This window comes from Onychostruthus taczanowskii, unplaced genomic scaffold, assembly GCF_017590055.1.
Source record: "Onychostruthus taczanowskii isolate IOZ18803 unplaced genomic scaffold, ASM1759005v1 scaffold71, whole genome shotgun sequence".
Classification (NCBI taxonomy): Eukaryota; Metazoa; Chordata; class Aves; order Passeriformes; family Passeridae; genus Onychostruthus; species Onychostruthus taczanowskii.
The window spans coordinates 1,654,529-1,670,665 of NW_024504898.1; the positions used below are offsets into that span (position 1 = coordinate 1,654,529).

The 16,137-nt window shown below is 41.3% G+C and overlaps 1 protein-coding gene across 1 annotated transcript in view; it reads left to right on the forward strand.

Moving 5' to 3' along the window:
* The window catches only part of DHRSX (dehydrogenase/reductase X-linked), a 162,783-nt gene that overhangs the window by 105,904 nt on the left and 40,742 nt on the right, over positions 1–16,137 (forward strand). Inside the window, exon 5 of the mRNA XM_041422120.1 lies at positions 10,290–10,497. Within this exon, the coding sequence (XP_041278054.1) occupies positions 10,290–10,497 (208 nt within the window). The remainder of the gene's footprint in view (positions 1–10,289; positions 10,498–16,137) is intronic.

Below are 16,137 nucleotides of genomic sequence, written 5' to 3' on the forward strand. Positions count from 1 at the left end.
AACTAAATGGAGATTGGTGCACTAGTCACCTCCTCTTTTTGTTATAGCTTATTTTAGCATGTACATTTAACTTTCTAATTTCTAATTTAAAAGGAAAAATTTGGTTGAACGCACGCATTATTTCAGCTGACAAATAAGGGCTTGTTTTTCCATTATTATGCTTTCTGCATCAGTAATGTGCAGGCTCAGCTCTTGGTTTTTAAAATAATAAACAAAACATATTAAAAATGCAAATAGTGTATTATATAAACTTTTTTTAAAATATAATGTGCTAATGCTAAAAAGAGAAAAATGCTATGACGTAGAAAACAAATTCAGTTTCTGTAGGAAACAAGAAGTAAGCTAAATGGTTGAACTGTAAGCCACAGAAAGAGGGCTGCAGCACAAGCAGTGAAGAAAGCTTTATCTGACAGAAGGTCAGAAGAATGTGTCTTCTAGTCTGCTAATTAGCGTTTGGGTGCTAATTTTTAGTTTTGTTTTGGAAAGAACTGTGTCTCTGTACAGCTGAAAAGCATTTAGCAAATTACAGCATGAACACTAGTGTTAATTATTTAATATATTCCTAAAAATGGCATTGCTGTTAAAATGCATTAGAAAGACTGCTGTCTTCTTGTGGTTGAAAAAGGGACAGACACTAAAGCACTTTGTAAAATTCCATGACCAGCAGTCACTGTTTCATGCCAGAGATGTTTTTTCCTAGCCTTGAAGGCAGTAATTTTCTCTGTGTGCTATTACTGTTTCTTAGCACATTGTAGTTAAAATGTTTGCTTGTATGTTGTTTACAGTACCTAATGATCTTAAAACCAACAGAGCCAATGCAAAAATCACAAGATATTTAGGGACACCAGGATACTTCTGGATGAACTGTCTAGCTCATTAACAATGAAATGCCAACTGAGAGATTTCAGGCTATTATTAGTGTATTGTAGGCAGATTACAGTTAATGTATTTCAGGTTGAAGTCTATCTAGGCCAATTTCAAATCAATATTCCTGAACTGCTAGCTAATTCAGATGATCATATTTGGTACTTTGTGGAGCATCTGAGAAATTATCAGTCTCTTGCAAGAACATAAGTGTGTATAAGCTTACCTCTTTAGTTCCTAGAGCACATTAAAAGCTGTATCAGTAGCTGAGTATGTGAAATATATATATTTCCCTGTGTTACCTACATACAATCCAGCCATGTGCAGGTCAGCCATAATCCTTTGCTAGGAGTCCTTTGAATAGTCCCATAGATGCTGTCATTGTTGATCATATATTAAATTATTCTTGCATTTGAGTATTTGCAGGATCAGATCTTCAGAAGAAAAGTGAAATTGGAGAGCAGGGAACAAGGGCATGTATCAAATGCAAACAATTCTCTACATACTTACCTACTCACAGGTCATATTTATAAGTTGAATTTACTAATAGTTAAATTGTTTGAAGTTATCACAGTGAGATCTATGAAAATATCCTGCCCCACTGGATTAGGTAACAGCCAGCTCCCTTGCCTGTAGCAGCTGCAGGCTACATTGACTGTTCTGATGAAAAAGAAAGAAACCTCAGAGATGTGGAAATTCACTGGAGAAGGCCTTGAGGGAAAGTTAGTGAGGAGGGTTGCTGTTACTCCAGTGAAACTTGGATTTCATTGAAATTAATGCTTCTCTTCCAGCCACACAGGAAAGCTGTGGTGAACTCAGGATATGATATCTCATTAAAGTTTTTCCAGTGTCTTGCTTACAACATCATGTTCCATCTTTATCCTTAAAGACAAATTAGAGTAATACTCAAAACTGTGATGGAAAAGGTACAGAGGGATAGGAGCAAAGAGAGAAGGGAATGAGCAGAAGAGCAAATAGACTTTACCTGTATGTAATGGATGATAAGTACATCATGGGAGAGCTGGGACTTTGGGAATGGTTTTACCTGGAAAAGCTAATTTGAGGTGGTGGAGAGATTGGCTTACAATGGATTTTCCATGTATGGTGTGAAAAACTGGAAGATTCATAAGGACTTTAACATGCAGTATTAACACTTTCTAAAATGAGAAGAAACTCCCAGAGCCATATTTTTTCTGAAGTTCAGTGCATGACAGATGCCATCTTCTCAGATTTTCAGAATAGATCATCTTTTTGGAGAGCTGACTGTGGGGAGGCTGGCTGGCTGCTCACACACTGCTCTTCACAGGTATTAGCTGCCTTGGGTACTGTGAGTAACTTGTCTGGGCACACGTGCCAGAGCACCATGACATTGCTGGCACTATCCAGCCTGGCTCATTCAGAGCAAATGAGGGTTGTGCAATGCCCACATTTATCTGGCGCATGGACTTTTAGCAGCAGTTGTCAGCTAGAGATTTTGTTATACTTGGATAGCACTTTTGTCTGCCAGAATTATATCTACCTTATAAGAAGATGTCAGATTTCCTATAAAAGGTTTATTATTTATTGTAAGAATTAATAAGTTAGAGAGGTAACCTTAGACTCTTCTGGCTTTCAAATAGTAAGGATTTCATTCATGAAAATCCTGACTTTTGTTTGATATTATCTTTCTCTTTCTGATTACTTCCAAAGCTTTTTTCTCTGTCTGTGATATCAAACATTTTGTGAAAGGGGAAATATCTCAGGCTCCACATGCTGCAGGTTTTTGACACATTTGCTTTTATGTCTTGAATTTGAGTGTTTTATCAGTGGAAGACAGATACAAAATTGAGCTATTGATGGATTAGGAAACCCAACCAGTTCTACTTAAGTGGGTGGAACATTTGCCATTGGCTTTTCTGAAAGGCAGGAGTGAGCCATGTTTTATATTTACTTAATCCTTTCATAGCTTTTAGGTAAAAATATTTTTTATACAAATTGCAAACTAAAATATTTTCTTCTTCTGAGAGAATATCCTATTGAATTAGAAAGCTGTGACTGACTTTCCTATTTTCTGATTGTGAGTGGGCTAACTCACCATTGTGCCAACTCAAATAACCAAACAGTTACTGAGCATATTTTTAAGAAACACAGGGTTTTTTTGAACCAGACCTAATTAGGGATGCTCTGATTTATTTTAGTTTAAAATCAAAACCTTGGTTATGGAATGTACTTACTTACTTTTTTTAACTGACACATTTTCCAAGGAGCTAGCTTGTGCTGTGTTCACGTGTAGCAGTGTGACCTTGATTCAGAACGTGAATCTGTTCTTATTGAGGTGTTACAGCCAGTTTGGTCATGTTATGAATCAACCAAGATTTGGTTGTTGTTCTCACAGTCCTTGAATGTGCATTGTCTGCATTTTTATCTTTTCTTTAATTTACTGAGAAACCCAGAATTTATTTTTTCTGGAAAGACACATTGCTTTTTCTTCTTTGGCACAGCTAATACAGTGCACAACTCCCTTGTGAACATTGTAGCTGGGTCTGGGAGCACCAGTCAGTTTTCAATTCCACACTACTTTGCCAAATTTTTAGTGTTTGGACTGAGAGTTTCCATGCTGATTATTTGCCTTAGGCTGACTATTTTTCTTTATTTTATTTGTAATGCCAGATAAAACAGTTTATCTGTTTCCAGCAATGATAAGACAAACATCTTGGGAGTTTTTTTTTAATGTCAGAAATGATGGCAAGGCTTTTCATAAAGACTGGGTTTTATCACACTGTGTGGAATTGAGTGCAGACAAGATCTTGCCTTTGTGTCAGTGATGGCTGCACCTTTTGTCACGTATGGAATATTCCCCTGATGGGTTGAGCAGAAGCCTGCTAAGCACTTCACTTTGTGAGCCACCTTTTATATGTTCCTCTCTGAATATTTTGCCTGTACCAAGCATGTCCCAAGTTGAGCCTGAGCAGGTCCTTCTGCCCAAGTCACGGCCCTGAGCCGTGGTGGGAGGTGCTGCGTGCAGGCAAATGCACCAGCACTGAGACTGGGCACCAGCATCCCACCTGCTCTTCCTGGCTGCCTCTGAGCTTGGTGGAGATGGGCACTGGGTCTCATTTCAGGCTCCTCCAGTCTCTCCACTCTCCAGACTGGTGGCCTCAGTCTTCCATGATCTCTGTGACAAGTTTCTGGCCCGTGAAAAATAGTCTGTGAAGAGTTGATGGGTGGGAGGAATAGGACAGTTAGCTGGGAACCATGAGGATGACAGAAACCTTGATTGGAAAACATTTGAATTTTCTGATTAAAAGACTTTTATAGAGAATTAAACAAAGAACATAGCATATATTCTTGTTAAATATCAGAAAATTAGTAAGAGAGCCGGCACTGAGGTAGAGCTGGGGTGAGTAGTGAGGACAAAGAGAATCATGAGGCATGTCTGAACTGTAGATATCTCAGTCAGAGGTTGGAAATACTTAGACACCATATAATTCACAAGGATTGAGTCCTTAACCTTGAGGACTGAAGTCTCTGTTGGGTACTAAATGATTGAATCATTTCTCTGTGAAGGCATTCTTGACTGATCTCTCACTTGCCAGTTTACTGATATTTAACAGAGATGAGAATTATCACTCCTGGTGGAGAAGGGGCTGGAACCTCTCTCCTTCTCGATCATCCACTTCAATGTAACTTGTGCAAAGAAACTTGTGACTTAGTCATATCTGGTTGATACTGAAGCAGGGATGGAGAAGCTGGGAGGAGCCTCAGTGCCACAGATCATGGCTCCAGCAGGAAACAAACCTCACCAGCAAGGGGAAGGTGAGCCAGGTGTGTGACAGGGTGCAGAGTGATGTGGGATTGAGACACAAAGGAGCTACAATGGCTGGGTGAGAGAATTAGGGAGAATGAATTTACCATTTGCAGGGAAGCAGAGAGGTAGATGGAGTTGATACGCATGTCTGCAGCTGAGCCTGTCCCCTCTTTCCTGAACACATGCAGTTCCTTGATAAGATCAGCATGGGATCACTGGATTGTGGTGGGAAGCAGAACACTGTCATTGGTTCATCATGGCCACACATTTTGCCTGGCACAGGGAATTACTGGGGAAGCTGTAAGGAAAGGTAATGAGAAAAGGCAATGGGTGGTGCAGAGTGTCTTGGGAGTAGGGAGCAGGAGGTGAGAGCTCATGGGAACTTTTGCTGGAGCAGAGGCTCAGGCAAACTCCTGTGGAGAAGTTGTCCTGATGAGGCAGGAGATAGGATGAGGCAGAAGAAACCTAATCCTCTGGAGATGGTTCTTCTCCACAACCTCAAGCTTGGTGCCTTTCCTTTACCAAACCTGTTTTCACAGTGGCCAGTACCTTCCAGGAAAGGTCCATGCACGGGGCATTGTTCCAGCACAGATGCCAGACAGACAGGTGCCTTTGCATCTCCCCAATGGTCAAATGCATTGGTGTGGTATCTGTGTCATCCAGGTGTCATTGTTGTGCCATGGGGTAAAAGTTCTTGCTTTGCTTCATTTTCCTCCCATTTGGCTTTGGAAAATTGCATATACACATCTAAAAAGCTCCAAAAGACATTAGGAAATGCAAGAGTCTAAGCTCTCCCTGGGCACACAGGGAGTAAGACAACATCATTGGAAAGTTGCACCAAGTTTCATCTGTGTTTTTGTGTTTTCCTTCTAAACTTGTTAGGATTTTTACCTTTTCAGTTCTCATTCTGTTATTCTGGCTTCTGTGTGTGGTCCTGTTGAGACTCAGAACACTTTCCTGGGATACCAATAGGCATGTGGCCCACCTGTAGCACTGGAGTCTGGGTTAGGGATGTGGCTTAGTAAGCAGCCATGTCACAGCTTTTAGAGCCTTGCTGTAAATTCACTGCTCTTCAGCCCAGACGAGGCAGGAAGAAGCAGTGCCTGTAAGAAGCAGTCATGTGGGCCCAGCTGTGCCTCCAGTAAAATTGCCCTTCTGGGGGCAATTCTTACAGTAAGGCATTGCATGTTCTCATTGCTCACTAGCCAGGAGAGACCCACAGGGCAGGCAAACTCTGGGATTGCACAGCCCCGTGGAACAAGGTGGAACAAGCAATCTGGTACAGGCAGCCTAGCCAGGGCATGCTGCTGTACAGTTCTCCTGTTCAGGTGAGAAGTGCCATGCTGTTTTACATGTAGATACACCCAGAGGTGTTTCATTGCATGGGTGTGCAGAGCAGAGCAGTTTCGACATTCTGTGAGGTGGGGGTGGGTCACCCTGTGTGGCTGCACTCGTGGGGTTGGAAATGCTGCTAAAGGCATCAGCTAAGAGTGCAAAGGAGGAAGGGCTGTGTGCTTTCACTGGAAGTAACTGTCTCCTAATTTTTCCCCTTGGGAGCATTTTTGGTACAATATGTATCTCTTCCCTGTAAATAGCAAGAATTGGGTGAATGTGATTGTAAAGGTTCCCCTCCTGCTGTGAAGGTGTTATGTGTGTTTGTGGCTGACCTATTGCTTTATCTGCCCAGCCTTTGGCTGTCTGGAGATGAAGAGCTTGCGTGAGGGGGATTTGCCTCCAAAGCCTCTTCTGTGAGCCTGGCTGGGAAGGCAGGCATTTTGTTTTGTATGTGAAAAAGAGATTGTAAATTTTTCTTTTGTAGTGAGTTTGAGAGAACTGACTTTAAAAACCTCCAAGTAGCTCACTGTAAATAAATCCAGATAAGTGAAATACTTGTATTTTTACAGCTCTTAAAACACATTTTATAATGGAGATGGAGGACATCTTTGCAGTGGGAGGTATGGGAGTTAAAGCAATATTTGTCATCATCTGCAGTACGAGCAGGCATAGTGCAAATTCTCCTGTATAATTCAATAAAAATGGGGTATGTCTGGCCTATAATATTTATAACTATCATAAAATTTTTTGTTATGCTGCATGCAGTGTCAAATCCATTTTATTCTTTAAATTATGTAAGATGGATCAGAAAAACTTTTATCATCATAAATTCCTGCTTACAAAGACAGCTCTCTTGAAATGTATTCATTTTTTGAGTGAGAAATATTATTACTGATTGCCTAGTCATAGAATTAGAAAGTAATATATTTTTTGTTATTCATTAAAGCTAATTAAAAATGTGTATAATTCAAACATATTACAATAAATTCAGAACTGCAGCACAGTGGAATGTATTGCTATCTGTAAGAACAGTTGTTCAGTATAGTTTTGCAGAAAAATATTTTCCTTATTCTAATTTCTTACTACCTGTGCAAAATCACAATCCATATTTTGTTTAGTCAGTTTTTGTTCCCATACTATCAGTCTTTTGGTGGAATATTTCAGCCACAACTAATCAATTACAAAGTAGAAGCTTATGTTCAGTTTACTTATTAATTCATTTTCTTATGCCATGATGTTATCAGTGATATTTTAAAACTGAATCTTCTGGAGACAATCCAGCTAAATCAAGGGGAAAAACATATAAGAAGGTTATGTCAGAACTGAGGTGTTTGACATTAATGGTTTGTGTGCTGCCACTTCAAATTTCACATACACTCTGAAAAAATTATAAGGTTGATAATTAAAACCAGAAAGATACTGAGTTGTTTGGATTTCATATTGGAAGAAAAAGCACAGTCATTCTTAGTTTACAATTAAAAGATAGAGAATTTGTTAATGTTTCAAGTAGTATTGGATTAATTCAAAGAATTAAATGTAGAACCAGCTTTCATTTTTGAGTTAACATTTGGGACCCTTAAGTAAAGCTGATGATGTTTCTGGACAAGAGAAAATCAATAGCATGCCACTTTTAGTATCTACTGAATGTTAGGTAGTTAATAATTTAAGAAAGAGAGCTTGCTGCTACACTTACAAGGTTTTCCCTTTTGTTAAGGAAGGAGATAGGTTCAGTTGCCTGTTGGGTATTCCTTTGTATGCTCACTTTAATAAATTAAAAATGGCTTTTCCTCAAATAAGAGAAACTGCCCTCAGACTACAGGGCAAGATTTTCTTTTTAACAGCCTTGATATGAACTACCTGAAAGATGGGAACCTTTAAAAAACCAGAAAAAGTCTTTCAAAGGTGTTTTGGCTTAACATTATTTGAGCAGCTCTTGAAGACAGAAAGGGAACTGTAGTAGCATCAGATGCAGGCAGAGGTGATTGTGCCTGCTCAAGGACTTGACCAGAATTTCTGCTCAGGGAATGCTCTTGAAGAATGAGCAAAAGAATATTGGGGAGCATGTATCTTTGCAGTTGTGCATTGCATAAATGAAAATTTTTTCTGTCTCCTGACCCGAGCTCAGATCTGTTTTTTTTGCTTCCAGGATGTACAGCACAGATGGTGGAGACTAATTAGGGTGGAGGGCAAAGCCTCTATGTGTTCTTGAAATTCTGTGTCTCTCTGGAGGTCGAGGGTGAAGTTGCAGTGGCACAGGCATCCTCGGGGCTGATGTGGGTGATGGCAGCCTCCCTGGCTCTGCCTGCTGTTTGTGATGCAAAGCTGTAGCAGCTGTCTAACACACTTCTGTCTATTTCTCCATCCCTCCATCTGACTCAACCAACAGAAGCATGTCCATGCATGGAGGGGTCCTGTATCAAGCCCTGCAGCAATCCCAGCAGATGCAGAAGCAGCATTTGGCGTGCAGATCAGCCTTGCTGCCGGGGCTCCTTTATATTGGCTGCCTTGCTTGGGCTTGTATTTTACCAGTGTTGCTGCAAACAGAACTCTGACAAATTGCTGCCTTTCACCTTTTCCAAGTGTCAGAGCTCTCTGGAGGGCAGGATGGCTTCACAGATATGCCAATAATTTCCTTGTACTAGCCCTGGTACTCAGAGATGCAGCAATGTTTCCATATGCCCTCTACAACAGCTCATGCTGAGCTCTGTCTGTGCTGAAACTTGCACTGTAGCAGGCTGAGACTTAGTTTGGGAGCCTGGGGTTCGTTCCATCCCTAAGCCATTCCCATCCTTTCCTTCTTTCCAGAAAACAAGAAAAAAATCACAGCTGGGCTTGTCTCTCATTTGCATCTGTCCATAACCTTCATGGCAGTTCTCAGTCCCAGCCACTGTTACAGATGTGATTATACACAGTTTACAGCAGTAAATGACATAGGGAGATGCTAATCAAAGCCTTTGTGGAGCTTCATCATGTAATTTGTGTTGTGTTTCTTTCACTGTGCCACCAGTCAGCATCACTCATGTTCAGTCTTAAGTTCTCCATTTGTAGGTATGCTGTGTTCCACCCAAACATTTTGTTTTCTCTGTGGCGTTCTTGAGTTTCTTCCCCTCCCACTGCTTCCCCAGTTGCTTCATTAAACAGCAGGAAGCCACAGGTGAATCCCCATGGCTGTTTGCCATACTAAAAAAGAACCCAAAAATATCTCTCAGCCCAAGAGGCAGCAACAAAGCAGAACTGTCAGGTGGCAGGAACCCCCAAAACAGCGTAGATGCACAGCATGTGCAATTTAAAATGGTCATGTAATGTGCGATCATCAGGTCAGGCTGACATCAGGAAATGGGATGTTAAAGGCTTTTTAGTGGGCACATGAAGGAGCATGAGGATTAAGCTGACACTCTCTCATGTCTTGTATGCAGAGGGGGCCTTTCTGCTGTATCATATTTATGGGTGTTAGAGAGAAGCACCCAATAAGGATTCTCCATGAGTTATGTCCATCTACATTTAAATGACAAAGGTGATGTCCACTTGTAAGTAATTAAATTTTAATAAAATAAGAAAAAATTATAGCATTCAAGTTAGTGCTATAACTGAGCAGTGTAACTATTCCTCACACAGCCTCAATACATGATATAATTTATGCATGAGCTCAGAATTCTCTGCAAGATGCTGAAATCAACATTGCATGATGGAGATGTGGATACTTATTTTAGACACTGAGTTTGAAAATTGTGGTTTTTGGAAATTTATGCAAAAATATTGCCAAAATAAGCATTGAAAACCTAATTTCAATATGCAGCTGCTTGTAAGCATGGTAATTAAGATATATTGGGTAAGTTTACTACATCTGTTCTCACCCACACCAGTGAGAGAGAAGTTGCGGATTTCAGATGTAGACTCACCAGAGCTTTCAACTCCAGCCAGGACCCAGGAGAAAGCTGTCTGGGATAGCAGGTCTGCTGCTTAACCTGGTCTTGTCTCCCTCCACTGCTCAGAGCTTTGATGGAGGGAGTGTTGTTGGGATAGCCCAGCTCCCACGTCTTGAAAACACTTTTCACAAATGGACTCACAGTCCTGCAGGGAGGGAGAGAGAGAGTCAATCAGCACTATCTGGATAAAGAAACCAAAGTGAGGTTTAGACATTTTTCTTGTCAGGAGTCAATCAGTGTCAACTTTACATGCCGTCACCAGTCACTCACTGCTCTGAATGCTGTGTTTACCCTCTGCAGCAGGAGATCTGTACTCCTTCTAGCTTGCTGCTCCTCTGAAATAAATCAACAGGTTTTACCTCTACTTTTTCCTTCAGCTGGGGTGATGCTGGTCCCTGAAAGGAAGACGGAGGATGGGTTTGAGGAGCACTTCGGCTTGAACTACTTGGGACACTTCCTGTTGACTAACCTCCTCTTGGATACGCTGAAGCAATCAGGAACGCACAGTCACAACGCTAGGATCATCACTGTCTCATCAGCCACCCATTATGTAGGCAAATTGCACCTAAACGACTTACAAAGCAGGTACCGATCCCTTTTTGGTATTCACTGGTCTGTAGTAATCCTGTGCAGATTAAAATACAAGAAAATCGTTACTGACTATGAGATGGGGTTTTGTTGCCTTTTTTTTTTTTTTTAAATACAATTTATGGTGCTTCTCAAGCACTTGCTTATTATATTTAACATTTGATCAAAGCTTGCAGCCTTGAGCCAAAGGTACAAATAATTTATAAATTCTGAACGGCGTATTTTATTCTGGAATATCTAAAACCTCAGTTTGCTTTCTGATGCTTATTCTGCCGTGATGCCTGTGGTCCACGAGGCGCCTGGACTCGCCACTACCTAATCAGGGAGAGACGCTCCGTAAGCGGGATGTTTTGACACGGCTTGGATGGATGCTAATAGACCTCGTCCCCGAGAGGATGCGTGCACAGAGCCCACAGATGAGCTCAGACAGCCGCCTGTGGCTGCTCGCTGCCTGCCGGCGAGCAGGGATGCTGACTGGGCTCCGGGGGCAGCTGCCTTCCCGCCCAGCTGCCTGGCGCACAGCCGCGGTGCCGGCCCTCTGCCGCTCCTTCCCGCCCGCCAGCTCCCTCGGCCTCGGCCTCCGCCTCGTCCTGCTCTGCTCCTGACATCCCCGTCTCCGCCCGCGGCTCCCCGCACGGCCCTTCTCCAGCTTCCCCCACCCGCACTGTGTCATCCTGCCTGTCCCCGTCCGAGCCCTGCGGTCCCTGCCCTGTCACGCATCACCCTGGCCAACGCTGGACCCTGGCTCGTGTCGGTGTCACCCCCTGTGCTTCCCCAAGAGACCCAGGCTGTGGCCACCCTGGGTTTTTAATCCAGTAAAATGGGCTTAAATGCATGGATGACTTCTGACCTCCTGCTTTCGTTTAGGAAAACTGTGGATGAATGTCTGTGGGATATTTCTAACGTTAGGAAGTCATCAAATGATGTGGTAAATGTCTCTGATGTCGTACAGGAACCACGTGGAGTGATTTAGTTAGCAGAGAAACAGGCAGGATAACAGATAAATTTCAAAATTTCCCCATGCAGTCATGCATGGCAATTACGTGCTTACTAACAGGCTCAAGCAGAGCCTGCCTTCTCGTGGGCTCCAGAGAGCTTCTGCCTGTCTGCATGGAGCCAGTCTGACTTCTGTGTCATTTCCATGAAAATCTGTCTCCATCCTTTGACAGGGACTTCAGCAGATGATCAGAGGTTTCATCAAACCTGGCCCAAGGTTTCATATCCGAACAAAGACTGAAATTACAGGGCTGGGCTGTTTCCACTGCAGACATTTTACATATGAATGCTGCATTAGGCATGTCAAACTTCTGATTACATATTCTGGCATCAGTTTTATTACAAGCCATTGTTTAAACCTCTTCAGGGTAGTCACAATTTAATCTCTTGCTTGTAAAACAACCACAGGAAATTACCCTTACTCTTCACTTGATGTATGTAGTCATTGTTTCTGATGGCCATGTGCTGGGTGGCACCATGCAAGGGGGCTAAGGGGATTAGTATTTCTTGGGCTAAAGTGTGGAATGCAGAATTAAATGTGACTGTTCGGTGTCTCTAGATAACAGTAGTTTCCTTTATTATAGCTAGGCCTTGTACTGTGCCCCTTTAATTTAGGATCATCCCTATCTTTGATTTGTCATTATTAACTCATATTTTAAAGGAACCAGATATGTTTTGGTTTGGAAAGTTATGGTTGAGCAAGAACATGACCAGTCTGACATAAAGAATAATAATATACTAGTGAGATTTACCTGCAGCATTTTTGTCCTTTACCTTTCAACATTATTGATGTAAGAAGGGCCATAAAGGATGACAGACTCTTGACTGATTTTGCCTGCTCATTCCCACACAGATGCTCTGAATCATTCAGAGGTAGCACTGTGCCTGCACATATGCGCACTGGTGAAACCCAGAATGGGCTGTAAATTCAGGCCTAAACCTTTCCTCGGTTGAGGTGTAAAATGATGCTCCTGGGTATTTTTTTTTCAGCCTAACTGCCAACAAGCCCCCACTCAGACAAATAGTTTGACATCACCATAAACAGCGCTGCAAAAACCAGTGAGATCACTTGCATGTTTGAGTGTGTCCATACAGTGTGAGCAGGGGTTTAGCAGGAGAACTGCTGGGGAGTATCATAGCCAAGCATTGACTCCTCCGAGGGCCCTGGAGATGCCTTGTGGTTCAGAGCAACATTCATGAGATTTAATGGATGTGGTAAAGACACCCATGGTGAACAGTTTCCTGGTGATGCCATATCTCATTTTTACTGCTTATGTGAATGGGAAATCATTCTAAAATTTTTCTACTCTTTTTTTTTTTTTTTTTTTTTTCTTCTTTATTTGGAGTTGTGCCAGCTGGCCATAATTCATTTTACAACTTGGGTGTATGTTCCCAGGTTGGCTGGTAGTCCTAACCTAGCAGGAAAGCAGCAAAAACCATCTGGAGTCATTATTGGAAAAAGGGGAATGTACTCTGTGCTGGGGAAATTGCTGTTGGCAGCAGGCTGAATTGTTTACCATCCTCTTGTCCCATTATTCCTAGATGCTAGTTGGGCTAGTGTCCTGACTAGAGGTGAGAGACAGTACTGGAGCAGGGATTCTATCCATCAAGTATGGCAGAGAAGAAAGGGCAGAAGACTTGTCTTGACTTAAAGGAGACAGTAAACTGAGGTTCAGTTCTCTGCTTTACCACAGACTTTTCTGTGGAATCCTTCTCCCACCCAGCAGACTCTGGGCTGGAAGTCACATTTGTGGCCATTTCTCCTCATTGCTTGCACTTGCTGCTGAGATATCTGATCTGAAACCAGACATCATCCATATCAGAGACCACAGGGCAACTGCATAACAAATAATTGTTGGAAGGCCTGTCCCACGAACAGTGTTATATGAAACTGGTGTTACTGTCCTCCATGTTTCCTCTTTAGTTTGTTTCCTGCCGTTTTACCAAACTGATTTATCCCATGTTGCTCTGGTTAGCTCTTTTCAGTGGGTTAATTTAATTTTGTCCTTTTGCATTTTGCATTATTTTCCTTCCTTCGTTGTCTCTTTCTTCATGCTTGTCTGCTTCTTCATCTGTGTCTTTTGAACTTTTTTCGTTTAAATTGCCTTTTCCCTCCCTATTTCTTTTTTTCTTTTTTTTTCTTTGAGGAGGCTGTCTTATTTCTACCCACCAATTTATCTCCTCCTCTCCATTTATCTTCCTCTCATCTCTTCCCCCAGCCCTTCTTCTATCTCTTCCCTATGAATGCCATTTCTCTCCCTTCCTGCCCTCCTCTTCACACACACCAGTGGAAGAGACATGGCATGGGTACATCAAGGCAGGATAGAGCTTGTTCCAAACAGGCAGGGCACAGCTTGTTTCATGTGTGTTATTGAAAATGCAAACGCACACGCACAAGAGCACTGACTGTTCTCCCAGTTCTTTTGCTGAAGGATATATATGAAGAACATCAAACGCCTTTGTGGTCTTTTAGATCCAGACCATTTTCAACAATTTCCAGCAATCACATGAGTCGACAAGGGGATCCCTAAGGCAAATCATTCCCCTTCATCCCTACTTTGAACACGACTCTTTTCAGGGAGGTGAAAGTTTAAGAGAAACACAACCTATCTGCAAGCATTTCCACAGTGGTGATTTCAGCAATTCCGTGCAGAGGGTAGTAAGTACACTGGTGTGCTCCAGCAGCACAGCTAGCATGGCCTTCTTCCCTATTCTGCCTGCCTTTAATAATACTTTCTAAATTGAGACGAGAAAAAAAGTACGGTCATGAGAGAATATGGCTGTCTGGTTTTAGCAAAAGCTTGAAGAGTAGTGTACCATCCACTTGGGTTGAGGTAGGCTTGAGCAGTGCATGGGAGTTCATGGTGCTCTTTCAAGGCTGAGGTATAGAACACTCCTTTGAGTGCTCTACCTACCAAAGTAAGAAGGTATTTTTAGGAAAATAAAGAAAAAAACGACCATATTCTCTTTCCCAGGCTGTGGATCACACTTGAATGTGCTCCTTTCCCAGGGGTTAGCATCTTTGTATGTTCTGTCTAGCTTTTTCTCCATGACTAGCTATTCCTTTCATCATCCTCTCTTTTTGCATACCAAATGGGCACTGTAATGCTGTGAATCACAGATCTATGAACTCCCCAGCCACAGTAACACAGCTCCTTTTCTGGTTCACATCTCTTGTATATTCAAGAACAGTTAGTCACACTTTTCTGCTCCCTTTCCTCTGCTCTCCAACTGCAGAAGGAGCTGATTTTTTTGAAACTCTCGTAGCTGAATATAATATATTAGACATAATTTCTGTATTTTCCCTGTAGCCCGAGTGTATGAATCATGTCAGAGACAATAGAAGTTATATGAAAAGAATTACAAAATTCCCAGCTGCCACATGTGTGTCCTAGCTGGTGTAAAATAGGATAAACAACTCTGCCCTAGACCTAGGAAGATTCGGGAGAGACCAGGCAGCTCCAGTTCATCTCCTCTGGTAGGCAGTTCACAAAGAACTGTAACAGGAAGTGTTAGGTACTGATGGGAAAATCTGTCTAGCAAACTGTCTGGAGATCTCCAGTTCTTGGATGAGGGGTGTCCTTCATCTTATCTTCTGCCATGTATGTAAAGTTTGTTGGTTAAACATTTTGTATTAAGTTTGGGCAGAAAGTTGAGGATTTTTTTCCATCAACATTACTGAAATTTTGGAAAATATTTTCTATGAATAGCAACTAATAGTTAGGATGTTGAATTACTTTTGGAAAACATCCGTTTTTGAAACCAAAACATTTGATTTCAGTATTCTAAAATAATTTTAAAAATTTATTTGTAATTATTCCTATGAGTACATTGGTATTCAGATTTTGAAGTATGACAATAAAACTGAAACTCCCAACCTTTAATTTCTAAACCATCCTTCTGAAGTATTTCTGTCAGTTTCAAATTACTTATTCGTTTTTGTTGTTGTTTTTTGTTGTTGTTGTTGGGTGTTTTTTTTTAAGGTGGACATTTGAGTAAAATGGATTGGTTTTTTACTAAGAATGGTTTGATGAGTCAACATTTTTTTCCAATGAAAGGCTTCTATTTTTTAAACACCCAACCAGTTTTTTCAGTGCCTTTTCATTATTGATTTGTCACTTAAAGTTTCTTAATTCTCTCTGATTGGAAGAACTGGAATTATAAGATGTTAAATTCAAGCAAAAGCAAACATGTAGCTGGTGTAGCATAGTAGTAGCATAGTGCTGTTGGTTATATTTCTATTTTTTTATATAATAAAGGAAAATTTTTAAAAGGAAGTCAGAGAGATTTTCATGATTACCCCATTTTTGTAAATCCAATTTAGCCAGTACAGAAGTCTTTCATAATAACATATAAAGAGCTGTGTCACTGAACTGTTGTTCAATAAAATGCTGGGGAAAATACAGAAATAGTAATCTTAAAAGATTGTTCTAGATCATTAGATAGATACATATTATCATAGGTCTTATTTAATTCATGGAATGTATGGTTCTCTTTTAGTTCTGCCACTTAAGCAGCTTCTGCATGATGTTTTCTGTTGCATATTCTGGTTCTATTTGCAATATAAATCATGTTGCATTTACAAGACCAAATGCCAACTGCAGTACAGGGCTTTATTCATTTAGACCTGTCCTTCTTGCA